General features: G+C 46.3%; 1 protein-coding gene across 1 annotated transcript in view; it reads left to right on the forward strand.

Annotated features, from left to right (window-relative positions):
- Positions 1 to 16795, forward strand: part of PLA2R1 (phospholipase A2 receptor 1) — a 117449-nt gene that overhangs the window by 56557 nt on the left and 44097 nt on the right. Inside the window, exons 9-11 of the mRNA XM_075529664.1 lie at positions 3759 to 3857; positions 5843 to 5955; positions 11246 to 11415. Of these exons, the coding sequence (XP_075385779.1) occupies positions 3759 to 3857; positions 5843 to 5955; positions 11246 to 11415 (382 nt within the window). The remainder of the gene's footprint in view (positions 1 to 3758; positions 3858 to 5842; positions 5956 to 11245; positions 11416 to 16795) is intronic.

Raw genomic sequence — 16795 nt, forward strand, 5'->3', positions numbered from 1 at the left:
CTATCTAAGCATCGTTGTGAGTTGGAATTGACTGGATGACAATGGGAATGGCTTTTATTTGATGCCTTAATCTTCATTGGTCTTGATATCACTACGATTACCTGGATTTCCCAGGGCCATTCTGTTTTCATTTGACCACTTCAACCCAAGCTCACTGCCATTGAGTCGATGGCGCCAACTCGGAGCATCTCCATCCAGGGTTCCCTCGAGCTGGTGGGTTTGAATCGCCCACTTTGTGGTTAGCGGCCCGACACCTAACTCAGCGCCAGCAGGGCTCCTTTTACTACTTGACCCACAGGAGGGTTCATTCAGTACAGTCAGTTATTGGATAACTGAGAAGTACGTATTTTTAAAAGTGTTTTTATTGGCACTTAATCCACACATCAAGAAAGAGTTCTACAATCATCACCACAATCGGTGTTAGGACACACCCCTACCCCGCATTGTTAAATCATTTTTTAAATGACTTGTGTAATCACTATCAGTTCTAGAGAGTGCCCTCTCCCCACTCCCACATGAATTGTTTGCTCCCCAAGCCCCCTCATCCTCCCTCCCTCCCCCCCACCTCCCCATAAAGCCTTGCATCAGTTCTTATCTGCATATCTCTTCCCCTTCTGTGCTTTGCAAACTGGAAAACCCAACAATTTTACTGGGTGTGTCAGACGGCATTGTTTTTGGTGTGACGTGTTGTGGTGCTTTTGTTTATGGTTTTGGTTTTGGTAGCTCATAGCACCTTAAGTAGAAAATGCTTAACAATTCACATTTATTTCCATGAAGTAGAACTCAATAAGAATATAATAATTATAATTAGCAAATTCCCTAATCCTGTCTAATGAGGAAATTTCAATGTGAGAGCCTAGGAAACTGCATTTATTTATTCATCCAACCATCCATCCAGGTGTCTTATAAATTGCGTGGTTTTCTGGGAGACTCCATGGGGGAGGGATGCAGGACTCTGCTTACCCAGGAAAGCATCATCCCTGTATCACATGCTTCTAAGGCTGACGGACTCTGTAGTCCCCTAAAGCCTGGAATGCCTGAGATACCAACTCTGCTTTCCACTGTGTGCTTTCAGCCTAAGGTTCCGATTGTTTAAAATTAAAAATCCTCTAGGAGAATAACATTTTCATCTGCTCACCGTGGCTGTACCTCATTATTAATGAAGGCTTGGCAAGCCGCCATCAGCGGAACCAGATGACATTGAGGTGTCTGCCTGTCGTGGAAGGGGGAAATGAAGAGAGGGTGAAGAACTGGTGGTGAAGAAGGACGTCAGGGGTGAACATGAGTTGCAGCTGTGGGGATGCTATCTGGGGTGATTCATGGCAGCTCCAGGCATCCCCCTGCATCAAGTTTATAGAAATAAGTAGCAAACCATTCACTTCAGCACTTAGCAGAGGCTGAAGAGAGAGGCAGTATTCTCCCTGGTCAGGGGGATGTGGCTTCGTCCAACGTTCTGAGTGTAGCCGGCAGAGCAGCAATACGTGTGGCACCTCCACACTGGTTAGAAATGCAAATCCTTGGTTCCCACCAGACCTAGGAAAGGACAAACTCTGGTCCTGGGGTGTAGGCATCTGTGTTTCAGTAATCAGTCCAGCTGGCTTTGATACACACTCAAGACTGAGAATCACTGCTCTGTCCATCTGTGTGTGTGTGTGTGTGTGTGTGTGTGAGAGAGAGAGAGATACATATGAAAGGGTACCCCCCCCCCAACACAAGCTCTGCTGGGCAGAGCTTTTATAATATGCATTTTTTTTCCAGCTAGGAGCGCATCCAACAACTCGCTCTGAGTTAGTGCACCCAGTGGCATTGCCTGGGAAGGTTCTCTGCGGTCACAGTGAATTTTTTTGTGAAGAGAACAGTGTGCGGCTGTGACATTCTGTTTCCTGCTGGGGAACAATGCCTCAGAAACTGTTGTGATGTTCAACACAGCTTACAAAGACAGTGCTATGGGAAAAACTCACGTGGACAAATGGTTTTCTCATTTCAAAATGGGTGAAATGTTGATTGATGACAAGCCTTGTTCTGGACTTCCATCAACTTCCCAAAAGGATGAAAATGTCAATTTGTAGTACATTTGGAGTTTGTACCACCAGCTCAGACTGTTAATCACGCTTTCTAAATAGAGGCTCTGAAAAGATACAGTGTGTGACAAAAAAGGCCTAGTTTTTGGCAGATAGGGGAACTGGTTTTCCCACCATGACAATGCACCTACTCACACAGCCATCTCAGTGTGCCAGTTTTGGGCAAAAAACAGCATGCCTCTCTTGCCCCACACACCTTACTCATCTGACCTCATTCCGTGCCACTTTCTTTTGTTTCCTCAAATGAAGAGGAACATGAAATGACAGTGATTTGATGTAGTGGAGGTGAAGAAAAAAATGAGGGAGGTGCTGTCAGCCATCCAAACAGATGAGTTGAAAAATGTTTCCAAGAATAGAATCACAGATTTGCCAAGTATATTAAGTGTAATGGAGAGCATTTTGAAGGTGATAAGGTTGTTTTGTAAAAAAAAAAAAATTAAATACATAGCTTTGAAAGGAGTATATATATATGTATATATACTGGGCTTGGGGGTACCCCCTCATATATTGAGAGTAGCTTAATGTAAAGCTGACTTGGTATCATCCTAGCTCCAAATTTTCATGACACTATCGCCTGGTGCAAAGCATTAACCCTAACCGTTAAAATGAGAGTAATGAAGAGGTCTCTGGGTAGCATGAACACTTCAGCACTCAGCTACTAGCCAAAAAGTTGGCAGTTCAAACCCATCCTCAACCACCTTGGAAGAAAGGCCTGGTGATCTACTTTGAAGAAGCAGCTTCTTTCCATGGAGCAGTTCCACCCTGCAATCAACTGGAAGGCAACTGAGAACAACAACCCGGACCTCACAGGGACATTAAAAACAATATGTGAAAATCACCTGGCAGTAAACTGAGCATGTGGCAGACAAGCCAGCAGCACCAGTTGCCCCTCCCCTCTGGCCCATCTAACCCGATTTGGCGTACCTTGACATTACCTGTCCTCTGGCCCCGGCAAATGACCTCCCTCCCAAACAGAGTATCAGCCCTTCCCTTTGACATTGCAAGAGCCTCAAAGAGTACCCCTTTCAGAAGTTGGTTTTTGTTTACTTGCATTAAGGTGAAATTCACCAAACGGACAATAAACTGTTTTAAAGTTGGTCCATTCCAATGTGTGACCACCACTTCACTCTGGTTTCAAAACTGTGTTTTGCTCCCAGTAGAACACCTGGTACCCATGAAGTCGTCACTCCCCACCTCCAAGGGAGATCGTTCTGTCTGTACGGATTTGCCTATGAGGGATATTCCATCTGAAGGGAGCCGTGCAGTATACGGCCTTTCAATGATGTCTGGCTTCTTTCATCTTGCATACCGTGTCTCAGGGTCATCCAAGTGGTAGCGTGTGTCCATACTTCAGTCCTGGGGCATAGCTCGGGAACGAGCCCTGTGCGCATACACTGTCAGTTGTGCGTGTGTCCGTCCATCCTCTGTTGGGCATTGAGGTTCCTTTCGCCTTTGGGTTCTAAGTAATGCAGTTGTGAAAACAGTTTCTCTCTAGACATGCGTTTTGCTTCCTCTTTGGTGCATACCGAGGTGTATTGTTGGGTCACATGGCCATCAGATGTTTTTGTCTTTGGGGAAAGACTGACCGTTGGTCAGGGTCTTACTCAGAATAACTGGCACTGCCCAGGGTCTCTATCAAGGAGTGTGTTAATTCCTCTTGCAACCGTTCCCGTCTAGGAGGGCCACTGGCGAGTGAAAGATTGCGAAGAAAGGCTCGTTTACATCTGTAAAAAGCCGGGCCGCGTCCTTGCCGATGCCGAATCAGGCTGTCAGAAGGTAAGTACTTTCAACCTAGCAGTGTATTATCTTCAGGAATTTTTCATAACTAGAATCAGTTATCCACCATCAACTCCAAGAGCTCCTTCCTCCTCTTCTCTTCCCTCCTCTCCCACCCCTTCTTCCTCTCCTCCTTCTTTCTTCTCTCCCTCCTCCTCGCTTTCATCCCTGCTGCCTGCCTCGGTTGGTTTGTTTCTGCGTAAGTGAGGGCTATTTTTCACAAACCAGCCATCAGCAGCTAGAAGCATTTGGGCGATTTACAGCGCCGGGAAGTTACTTTTATGGATCATTTTCTTACAAGCTATTTCGACCTAAAACTACTTTTCTTTTGAAATTAAAAAAAATTAAATTATCCTGTTATACCATCTGTACAAACAATGACAGTCACATGATGTTGTGTCTCGCACCTGGTTTTCATCATTTTGAAGTGGGATGTCAGAGTGAAAAATCATGCATTCCTTTCAGTCAGCAAGTGAACTGCACCAAGTGCATATTTAAATAAGAGTCTACGTCACAATGCAGAGGAGTTCATGTTTTGCCATATATTTATTATCTGGGAAAGGGATAATAAAATATTATTTCTTTAAATTTTTAAGAACTTCACCTGGTTAAAACATGACTTCATATGTTACATTTAAACTTCAAAGGTAAAACATCTATTTTAAATTTCCTAAAATATGTCCAATATTCTGTAGTGAAGCAAAAAGTCTGGATGTCCTCAGCAACACACTTTCTCTCTCTCTCTCTCTCTCTCTCTCTCTCTCACACACACACACACAAATTTGGTAGTAAATATTAGGATTTTTTTTAATACTGTATGGATCTGAAAATCTTTTGAAACTTCATGTTTATGCAACTCTGTGTTCAATATTTTCCCTTGTAATTCAATTATTTCTGCTCCAAAATCTGTATTTTATTCCATTATCCATAACTCGACAATACACATTCCATGACTGATAAGCCATCAAATATCTAATGATTACAATTTTTGGATTGGTTATAGGTGATCCCTTATCTAATCTCTGTCTGGTTGCAGATTTCAATTGATTGTATGTATGTGTGTATTATGGTAGCTCTCAAAAAAATATAATGCGTTAGTTTTGTAAAAAGAGCAATTAACTTTTTACACAGCAGAAGCAGAACTGGTGGTCTGTTCAGAGGTAGGTCGCTCTTTCTGTAGGTCTCTGGTGGTGTGGTGGTTACACATTGGGCTGCTAACCTCAAGGTCAGCAGTTCGAAACTACTAGCCATTCTAAAGGGGAAAGATTAGGCTTTCCACTCCTGTAAAGAGTGACGGTCTGGGAAAAGCACCTAGGCAGCTGAACCCTGCCCTGCCAGGTCACTATGAGTTGGTGTTGGCTTGATGGCAGTGAGGTTGGGTTTCCAGTTTCCCTCTGGACAGCATTTAGAGAGTCTAAGGCCAGAGACGACTCTCTAGCTCTGTGTAAATAGCCATCAATTTCAGCAGATATCCATCTGTAAACACAGTTTGAACTTGTTCTGTCCTTTCAGCCATTTGCTTCCGTGTGATTTTCTAAACAGCGTGCACATGCAAAATCCGTGTATTATCATGATCATTTCAGAGGGAAAAGATACAAAAACACATTCCCCCCTCCCTCTGAGATGTTAGTTTTTGGACTGGGCAAGATGAGCAATTGTTCCGAATTCTCCTTACTATATTTCTCGTCATTTCATTTATTTTATATTTATTTTGTTTGAGGTGTTGGTTAGCTAACCACAAGGTCACCAGTTCAAACTCACCAGTTGCACCACGGAAGAAAGATGAGGCTTTCTGCTCCTATAGTCTCAGAAACCCACCGCCGGTGATAGGAGTCAGCACTGACTCTGCCGCCGGGAGAAGCGTGGTCCAAAGCTATCAAAGAGTCTGAGCACGGTGGAGAAGTTATGCAAATGATCAGTAAGTGTGTATACACAAAAAGGTGTTTGCTATTTCAAATTCTTAATTCGCTTTTCCCTTTTGTAAGGGATGGGAGCGGCACGGTGGATTCTGTTACAAAGCCGACACAGTCCTCAGAAGTTTTGAGCACGCTTCCAGTGGCTATTACTGCCCGCCTGCCCTCCTTACCATTGCCAACAGGTAAGATGGCCTGCCAACTGACCGTGACTGCGCTCCGACAGGGGCTCTGGGATTGATAAAAGCCAGCGACAGCCAATAACTTGCCAAAATCAAAAGCTTGTCTTACATGCGAGTGTTAAATTATTTATTGAGTTAAACCCAAATCCTACAAGGGCCTTCCTAAATTGATCTTTTTGTGGAACGAATAATGGAATTTCAGATTAGATTTACATTCCACAGAGATGTGGTCATTTTCTAGCACTGCTATGCATTCTCTTGTATTTAGATTTTTCTCTTACACCACTTTGCCAAGAAAATACATGCTTCAATGAACAATTAACTAGGTGTTTTTTAACGTGATGTGTACAAGGATTTTATTTGTTGGTGGGCTTTCTGGTCATTTGTTTTCTTTAAGAAGAAAGGGATGCGTAACTAAGATGTGGAGGGGGTGGTTCAGGTGCCTCGTCATTGCTTCTTCCAGGACATACACTACCTTTGCAGTATTTCAAAGACAATTTGGTGGGGACCTAGTAGGTTAAGCACTGGGTTGCTAACTATTAAGTCAGTGGTTCAAACCCACCAGCTGATCCATGGGAGAAAGATGAGGCTTTCTGCTCCCATAAAGATTTTTAGACTCAGACACCCCAAGGAGCAGGTTTCCTCAGTTCAATAAGGTTGCTAACAGTCAGAATCGACAAGAGTGATGAGTTTTTGCTCCTTTCAGCCTTGTTTTGAGTTCTGCTTGATTCATACTGGGCACAAGTATCAGACTGAAGTAAGCCTTTCTCTATTCTGCCTAGTAACTCACCCAAAAGGCTTCCAAGAGCACCCAGTTGTAAGTGGCCCAGTCAACCTTGGACTTTATTGAAAAGCCTGAGCAATGAAACTGTGTTTTATTGTTCACTGTAAATTAATTATGTTTTTTCCCTAAAGAACATAAGCCTAATTGTTTCACCTGTTTTTCATGCCCTATTATTTCTTGGGGGGGGGGTGGCGGTTAATATTATTTGAATGCCATTCACATACCCAATACCTACTCTTCCTATCTTCTCAGATGACACAAAAAGTAAGAGTCCAGAGTTTATTGGCAAATTGTCAAATGGCTGCTTTTATGAGAAGCACCTCCTAAATGTAGATATGATGTGCAAAAGGGAAAAAGAAGGCATGTTGGCATTGTTTAGTGCCATTTATCATTGAACAGTGGAGGAGAGTGAGCACACACCCAGGAAACACGGGGAGAAGGCTGACTGATGACGCAATGAATGGATAGACCCAGTGGAGCATTGGTGGCAGTCCATGGGGCAAAGTGACCCACAGTGAGGCAGCAACCTATTACATGCTTCACGCATCCTCTAAGACCTTTCATTGAGATCATACAAATGACAGAAAGTGTTTCCTGCCCCTCTCCCAAAATGAAACCACATTCTATTTTCTCCAAACTGTGTAGAAGAGCACCTTGTGACTACTTTAAATTTCTTTTTCGATCAACCGTATTCAATAGCGAAGAGCCCCTGGATGGCGTAGACGGCTCATGAGCTGCTTGCTAGTCGACTCCCCGGGCAGCAGCCCACGCGTGTTCTGTAGAGCTGTGCTCCTCCTCGTGGCGCTCAGAGGCTGCTGAGGCTTCAAGAGGACCTTGCCAGGCCTTGCTTCCACGATGCCTCTATAGACTCAGACTGCCAGCTAGCATCCAAGTGCGTGGCCCATGTTTGCCAGCCAGGGATACACACACACTCTCCTGCAAACATGTCTACACACTCTCCTGCAAGCATGCCCACGTCCACATCGGTGACTCTTCCACAGGGATTAGGAGTTGAGGGAAGAGGTAGGGTCCCCGGCTCCTGCTTCCTATTAATTCAGACTTCAGCAAGTGGGAAACCAGGGCCACCCTCCATGGCTCTTTGGCAGGAAACATGTAAGAGCAGACGGTCCAACGTTGTCCAGCAGCATCTTCTGTCTTAGAAGGTTGGGCAGTAGATAGAAAGTCTTCTCAGGCCCCAAGGGCCCACTAGCAATGTGGGCCATTGTTTTCTTCCGCAGCTGATGTCCTGCTTTGGCTCAAGCACTCTGCCCCTCACCAGTACCCAAGCTTAGTTGCTAATTGGTTTTCCACTCTTCGGCACAATTGAATGGCAGGTTTGAGGGGCACAATTAGGACCACCTGCTACAAATCACTTACCGTATTTCGCACGTCAAGTGTGCCCACAGAGACCACCTGTGTACACATGGAGGAAACCAAAGCATGAAGAGGGAGCCCACTTGCTGACGTGTTACCGTGCGTGCTGGATTTGTGTAACGGGGCAGGATTTCCTTGGCTATCCTGTGACCACTTCTTGGTCTAGAACTTTAACACCTTGTGGAATAAAAGGGAAGGAAAACCAGACCCATATTTCTGAATCACAGACGTCTACTTCCTTGCTCTCTCATATAATATTTTTTAGACCTGGTACCATTTTTTCCCAGACAAAACATGAATGCGCAATTTGAATCCCCAGGGTTCCATGGATAATAGTTCAAGTGCAGGTCTAGCAATATCTTGAATCAGTTGGTCATGGCATATTTGGGACAAATAACCCAGATGGCATTCAGTTGTTTGAATTTTGCCACCCTCGCCCCCAAAAGCAGAGGAATGCTACAATGTCTCATTTTCTCTTAGGTTTAAGTGCATTATTTTCCAGCAATTTTACAGCTCTGCCGCCTCTGAAACTACCATCTCCACCACAGATTTTCAGTTAACTGATTTTATAAAATCATATTTCAGTCATTCCTTTTAAAATCACACGCCATTTCCAGTGGCACAAAGTCCAGCAAGCGAGACGAATAGTGAAAATTCAAAGTGCCCACATCACCATTCCCTCCCGCCAGCCCCCCAAACTCTTCTCTCCTCACTAAAGGTACCCCCTGCTGACGGTTTTGAATTTGCTCTTCCGGGTTTATTTTTGTGTGTCTACGAAGAGGCTTCAAAAAGCTCGTGGAAAAATAGGATTTAAAATAATAGAGCTTTTCATGAACTTTTTGAAGCCGTGAATCTTCTCAGGGGAGAGGGGAGAATCGGTCCTCTGTTAAGATCTCAGGAGCCAGTGGAAGCAGAAGGAAACTTAACAAGGGCCACCAGGCAGTATTTAGTCGCACCTGCCTTCTTCCTGAAGTGGATTTACCTCAGGGGTTGCCACGGTGGGAGCACGTCTCCTCTCAACTGTGCGCTCCCTAAATGGCTGACAGCACGGCTCAGTGAGGAGGCAGGGCGGACATTCAGATGCTCTGCGGAGCTGAGCCTCAGGGTCAGATCACTGAATGCTGAGACCCACAGGCAGTTCAAACGCCCGCCTGCCCTTTGGTTCTTTTCCCTCTGGCCCCTACTCCCTCTAAAGCACCAGTCTTCTTAACTGATCCAGGGTTTTCTTTCCTTATTAAGTCTTCATGCTAATATGGCGGGGGAGGGGTGGAGCAACTTTGAATTTTAAAGTCTCACTGACTTTCTTTTCAGATTCTCTGGGCAATTTCTGCAGGCGTTTTTTCCCCTGTTGTCTCTGCAGCTCGGCCCAGAGTCATCATTGTTGGGAATTTATTTCTTCCAAACCTTAAAATTACAACAACAAAAAATAGTTTCAAATTGACTTTAAAACCTCATTACTAAAGGCGGTTGTTTTTATATGCCCTCTGGTCTCAAGACTGTGGCCACAGGGACATCAAGGTCACCAAGAATAATTTGGAGGTTTCCAAGGACTTGTTTAAAAGTGCTTGCAAGTCTGACCGAGAACTCTGACATTTAGAAATAATACAGAAATATGAGTGCTTAAAATCATGTTTTCTTTTCAGAAAACAAATAATCAAACCTCAATACTAGTTAGGAAGTCATAGATTCCTATTAAGCAGGCAAAAGGAACCAGACACACAAGTGTTCAAGCTCTTGCCTTTGATGTGTCCGCTGGGGCAGGGGCAGTGGCCCTGATTATTGAACACAGACTCCTTCGGCTGCTTGGGAAATGTATTCCAAGCATCCTTCCTCGGGTTCGTTGCTAAGAGTTTAAACTTATCTGCAGTCAAAAGGGACATTGAACCTCGTTTAAATAAGCCCAGAAGACCCTGTGTCTGGGAACACACGGCTGTGGGAGGCATTGCTTTCTCACGAGGCATGTGTGGAGAGTGAGCGAATGTCAGTGCTACGTTCAGAGTCAACACACACACACAACCCAAACTCACTGCCCGGCCCAGAGCAACCCTCCAGGACAGAGTGGACATGCCCATGGGGATCCCACGGCAGCAAATCTTTACTGGAGCAGAAAGCTTCATGTTTTTCCCAAGGAGCAGGGTTCAAACTTCTGACCTTGAGGATTGTAGCCCAACTCCTACGTAACCCACTATGTCACCAGGGGTCCATCTATATTCCACTCTACACCACCACCACCACCACCCCAAAACGAAAACGCTGGAGCCCCGGTGATGCAGTAGTTCCGTGTCGGGCTGCAATCTGCATGGTCGGTAGTTCGACGCCACCTGTAGTTCCTCCGGAGGAACCCTGTAAAACCCACAGGGCGTGGCGATGAGTCGGCATTGACCGGATGGATGGCGGCGAGTCTGGTTTGTTCCAGAGCAGAACTGCCGCTCCACAGGACTGCTTGACTCTAGCACCTTCACCAAAAAAAGCGCCAGGCCTACCCTGGGTGACACCGGCGAGCGTGTCTGAACTGTCCGCCTTTGGGTTCTGAGTCCCGCACAAACTGCTGGCGCGGCCCAGAAACTGCGGCTCTCTCTGCTCTTACTACAAACCTCACCTGGGGCTTCCTCCGCTGCTGGTGTCCCTGGGAGGCTTCATTTCACAGAAAGGTGTCAACCGCTCTCTACTCTGCCCCTAGACCCGGGACCAAAAAGCGGAGTGGCCTGCTGAAGCCACTGAGCTACTAAGGGTCAGAAATGCAGCCCCAGGCTCCTCAACTAATTTCCTTTTAAAGCAATAGCCTCCCTTCTTTCTCCCCCCTGCCGCCCCACACCCTCACCCTGTGGTGGTGCCTGTGGCCTGATTCCCAAACAGAGCACATGATCTTCAAGGGGGAAATTGCTGACTCTTCCTTGAAAGAATGCAGCCCCATCTGTCACGTCCCCCTCACGCGTGCGCGTCTGGGAATCCCGCGGATGGACTGTTAGCATCTATACGGAGCGCGCAAGGTCATCAAGCATTTTTCTGTTCGATGCTTCAAAGAATCAACAAGAAATGCGTATGGGGGTGCCATTCTGTGCACCTCATTCTGTTTTAATGACATGTTTCATTAGCCAGCAACTTAATAAACCATTTCCTGTTTCTCTTCTTAAGGTTTGAACAAGCTTTTATTACCAGTCTGATCAGCAGGGTGGTAAAAACGAAGGATAGTTACTTTTGGATCGCGCTTCAAGACCAAAACGACACGGGCGAATACACCTGGAAGGCCGCGGGGGAGACGCCTGAGCCAGTGCGGTACACGTACTGGAATGCCCATCAGCCACGTGAGTAAAGTGGATTGGACCATCGACTCTGTCGGTTCCGGCTGTCGCCTGGCCTCTCCTTTGGTGCTTCCTGAAGTGTTTCCTTCGTGTCTTGATGGCTTACAGACATCATCATCTCTTTGCAAGGAGTGCCATCTGTTTGGCCGTTTTTTAAAGGCATAACCGAGTGTAGCCAGTGGGCGTGTTCAGAGTATCAATCCATCGCCCTAAGAGCCATCCCTGCCTTCCTTAGCAGGAAGTCCTGTTTCTCCTTCCCAAGTCTGTTCTCACCGAGTCTCAGGTGCTTCCTCGGGGAGAGTGCCTGCGCACATGCTTGCTGCCTCTCTTAGCAATGGCGCTGGGTCAACACTGTCCCAGTAGACTAGCGTAGGGGGCCTCCCAAATCGATAGCAAGAAGACTGGGGGTCGGAGGGTCTCAGCACACTTTCTCCCACAAGGCTTTTGTCTGCTCCGTCCTCAAAACTTTCCGCACTGTGATAAAGATTGGGCTAAGACACGTTTTGTTCCAGTCTCCGATTTTCACTCTCTTTGTGTCCTGATACTTAAAGCCTCTCTTATAAACAGCATGTAGCTGAATTGTAGAAGCCCTATTCCTGCACGCTTTGCCTTGGGGCTATAGAATTTGGTGGGCTTACAGCCACTGTGCTGGCGGGTTAATTGGCTAGACTGCTGCCATGTTAGTATGCCCTCTGTTTCTCCTCTAGGATGTTGTTTCATCTTTCCCTCTTCGGGGTTGCTGCTTGCTGGTTTCTTCGTTCATTCTTTTCCCTCATTACTCAATTGGAAGTTTTATTTTCCAAGTCCCTTAGAGGAGTGGCCACACTAGCAACTTTAACGTGCATTCTTCTCTTCAAATCAAGTATTCATCCATCTCTTTTATGCTCATCTTTACAAGTATCCCGCCTTATATTTTACTATTGTCGTGGTATTTTCAATGGCCTCACCTGCACGTGAGAGTTGCATATTGAAGACAGAAGAATAGTGGACGCTTCTGAGTGGTGATGCTGGCGAAGAATACTGAAAGCACCGCGGACTACTCACGGAACACACACATCTGTCTGGGAAGAGATACAGCCAGAGGTGCTCCTCAGAGACAAGGATGGCGAGACTTCATCTGACATGCTTTGGACAGGTTGCCAGGAGGAAGGCTCGTGCCTGGAGAAGGACATCGTGCTTGGTGTACAGTGAGGGGCAGTGAACAAGGGGAAGGCCCTCAGTGAGATGGACTGGCACAGTGGCCGCAACAAGGGACACGAGCATAGGCACAATTGTGAGGATGGCAAAGGACCGAGCAGGATTTCGTTCTGTTGTGCACAGGGTGACTATGGGTCAGGACACCTTACAACAATGGCAGCATTGCTCTGTACTGTTTCAACCTCTTTCATTTCTATTAGACGTTGCTGTCATTGTTTATACAGTAAATGTTTGTTGAGATAGATTCGCATACTTTGCAGTGAGGATTCCGTCCCGTGAACTCTAATGAACGGAGCCAACAGAACTCTGAACAGCTTGGAGGAGCTGTAGGAGTTCTGTGCAACTGGAGCATAGGGTCTGTGGCGGGTGCTGCTGCCTTGGCTGCCTGCAGTTCAGCTCACAACTCCGGGCAGCCTTGGGCACAACACAACAAAATGCTGCCTGGTTCACTGCGAGCCCTGGATGAGACCACTGTGATCCATCGAGTTTTCAGTGCTGGGATCGCAGTAGATCGCGGGACCTTTGTTGCCCTGGCCTGTCTTAGTCTGGAGGCTTCATGGAAGCCTGCACGACAGCAGAACAAGCAAGCCTCCCCTGGCACGTGGGTGGTGGCTGTGCTGGAGGTGCATTGGCCGAGACCTAAACCCAGTTCTCCTGCATGCATCCCCCCCAACCAAACCTGCTGCGTCAAGTCTGTTTCAACGCATCGCTCCCCGACAGAGGGTGTCTGCGACTGGAAATCATTTTTGGAGCAGTCAGCCTCAACTTTCTCCCATGGAGTGACTCCTGGGTTTGAACTGCTTATCCAACAGCCTTTGGGGCTCCTTGGTCTCCTACATCAAAAGGGGGAAAAAGGAATCCACTGCCATCAAGTGGATTCCAACTCACCACGACCCTACAGGACAGAGCAGGACCTCCCCCGTCGTTTTGCAAGGCTGTACTCTTTACAGGAGTAAAGAGCCCGTCTTTCTCCTGTAAAGTGGCAAGTGGTTTTGATCGACTGACCCTGAAACCTAAGTCCAATGTGTGACCTTCTATGCCACAGGGCTCGTTGGTCTCCTACACGGAGGACAAAATAATCCACCACTGAGCCACCGAAGTTCCCGTATGAATAATAGACTAAAAAAAAAAAACCCCACTCCCATGGAGTTGATTCCGATGCACAGTGAGTGACCCTATCTATTGAGGGCCCCTGAAGCTGTAATCTTCATAGGGCCCGGCAGCTCTGTTTCTCTCTTGCAGAGCAACTGGTGTAGTAGAACTGGGGGCCTCGCAGCATGACCCACTGTGTCCCGAGGGGTCCGTATATGGAGAGTAGAGGATATGAATGCCAAGGCTAGAGTGGCTATGCTGAAACTGTATCTTAATATTACAAACTAAAGCGTTTTCAACTACGCTCTGGACATTAGGAAAGGATTCAAGGCTTGGAATCCGGAAAACACTCAGATCCGAGCTGTGCTTCCCTGAGGGTGGGAAGTGGGCTGAGTCACCAGTGAGGGTGCACAGCGACAGCACAGCCGTAGACACCAGGTGGGCACAGATCTCCCACCACCAATTCAGACTCCTCTAGCTGTGCAATATTAGGAAAATCACTTTACCCCTCCCCGTCTCTTTTCCTCATCTTTCTACCTCAAAAAGAAATATTGTGGGGATTAAATTAATTATTATGCATTTCCTGCTATGCTGTGAATGTTCAATAAATCCTTGTTCTTCTTACTAAAGAGCATGAATTTGCGGGATTTTGCCTAAATCAACAGAGCACCACTGTTTGTTTATCTTATATACCCAAGTATAAGCTGAATTTTTCAGCACATTTTTAATGGTAAATTAGGTGCCTCAGCCAATATTGGGGTTGGCTTATACTCTAGTATATATGGGTATTTGGATTCCTCCTCAGTACGTTCTGAAGTTTGAACTCACTGTTCAGTGGTGGAATTCTTGCCCTCCATGCAAAAGACCCAAGTTGGCTACCTGTCCGATGTTCCTCAGCATCGCCCTTACTCTTCTGTCCCAGGGGACTTGTATTGACTGTGAAGCCTGAGAGCAGATTCTTCCAGACAAGGCCCTGCTAGCTGCTTCGCTGTCGCCTCAGACTGGAGTGGGTGAAATTTTTCCTTTAGGGAGAACTGGTAGTATAATGGGTACACATTGGGCTGCTAACTGAAAGGTGGACTGTTCAAAACCACCAGCTGCTCTAAGGGAGAAAGATGAGGCTTTCTATTCTTGTCAAGAGGTACAATCTCAGAAACTCACAGGGGCAGGGCTACCCTCTCCTGTAAGGTCACTATGAGTCCGCGTTGAATTGATGGCAGTGAGTTTGGTAGTGTTTGTAGGTTGGCTTGTTTGGTTTGGTTGTGTGTACCTTAGTGGTAGACCACATGGCTTGCATGGATAAGGCCCCAGGTTCCATCACTGGCACCAGCCACTCCTCAGGACAAAGATGAGGCTTTCTACTCCCATAAAGAGTTCCAGTCTCAGAAACCCATAGGGGGCAGTTCTACCCTGTCCTACAGGGTCATCATGAGTCGGAATGGACTGGAGGGCAGTGAGTTTTGTTTTGGGTTTAGTGTGTGAGTGGCCAGCCATCAACGTGAGCGTCTCAGAAAATGAGAGAGTTCTCAAGAATGGTCTGATTGGGACCCCTCGATTGTAACCCTTAGAAGCCAGCCATAAATGTGAAGGACAGAGAGAGAGAGAAGAGCTAAGCATCCTCTCAGTTGAATGTTGTTGGTATTGTGAAGTTGGCCTTCCAGTCCTGGTACCCTGCTGTGCTGCAAAGCAGCAAACTGCCCACGGGGTTGCCTTGGCTGTAATTTGCTGGTGGTTCCACTCTGTAGGATGAGAGTCACTATGAAACAGAATTAAGCTGACGGCACCCAACAACCATATTTACAGGAGCCGATCACCAGGTCTTTTCTCTTGCAGAGCTGCCGGATGGCTTTGAATACTGACCTTAGGGTCATCAGTCACACATTCCACCATGGTGCTGCCACGGGCTCCTTTCTGAATGGAATGTGGTCGAAAATGTATACTTTTAAAAAATAATAATTTTTTGGAGGCTCATACAACTCATTACAAACCATACATTCATCAATTGTGTAAAGCACATTTGTACATTCGTTACCCTCATCATTCTCAAAACATTTGCTCTCCACTTAAGCCCCTGGCATCAGCTCCTCATTTTTATCCCTTCCCTCCCCGGTCCCTCCTCCCTCATGAAACCTTGATAATTTATAAATTGTTATTTTGTCCTATCTTACACTGTCTGACATATCTCTCCACCCACTTTTCTGTTGTCCTTCCCCCATAGAGGAGGTTATATGCAGGTCCCTGTAATCGGTCCTCCTTTCTACCCCAAATGGGTACATAAGCAAATGTGGTGAAGTAAGCTGATGGTGCCTGGCTATCAAAAGATATAGTGTCTGGGGTCTTAAAGGCTTGAAGATAAATAAACAGCCATCTAGATCAGAAGCAACAAAGCCCACATGGAAGAAACACTCCAGCCTGTGTGACCACAAGGTGTTGAAGGGATGAGGTATCAGGCATCAAAGAACAAAAAAATCATATCATTGTGAATGAGGGGTGTGCGGAGTGGGGACCCAAAGCCCATCTGTAGGCAACTGGACATCCCCTTACAGAAGGGTCACATGGAGGAGACGAACCAGGCAGGGTGCAGTGTAGCAAGGATGAAACAAACAACTTTCTTCTAGTTCCTAAATGCTTCCTCCCCACTCCATTGTCATGATCCCAATCCTACCTTACAAATCTGGCTAGACCAGAGGATGTACACTGGTACAGATAGCAACTGGAAACACAGGGAATCCAGGACGAATGATTCCTTCAGGACCAGTGGTGAGCATGGCAATACCAAGAGGGCGGAGGGAGGGTGGGGTAGAAAGGTAGGTGTATGCTCTTTTAAAGGTTGTTGCTGGGCGAAATTAAAATGCATTAGACTGAAGCAGTCTGAGGACCTTGTGTAGAAAGTGGTACTGGCATAGCGTTCAACAACCACCATCCCCGTCCACTCGGTAGAAGAACCCTATGACTATTGGGAAAGTGCAGAGTAGCGAATTTCCATGTCACACTCTGGCTTTCAAAACTGAAAGCTCAGGAATCCTTTTGAATCTACTTTTGAATTTTGTGAGGAATGTCTCTACCTGTCGAAATAAATTAATACATTTTGAGT

Source organism: Tenrec ecaudatus, chromosome 13, assembly GCF_050624435.1.
Source record: "Tenrec ecaudatus isolate mTenEca1 chromosome 13, mTenEca1.hap1, whole genome shotgun sequence".
Classification (NCBI taxonomy): domain Eukaryota; kingdom Metazoa; phylum Chordata; class Mammalia; order Afrosoricida; family Tenrecidae; genus Tenrec; species Tenrec ecaudatus.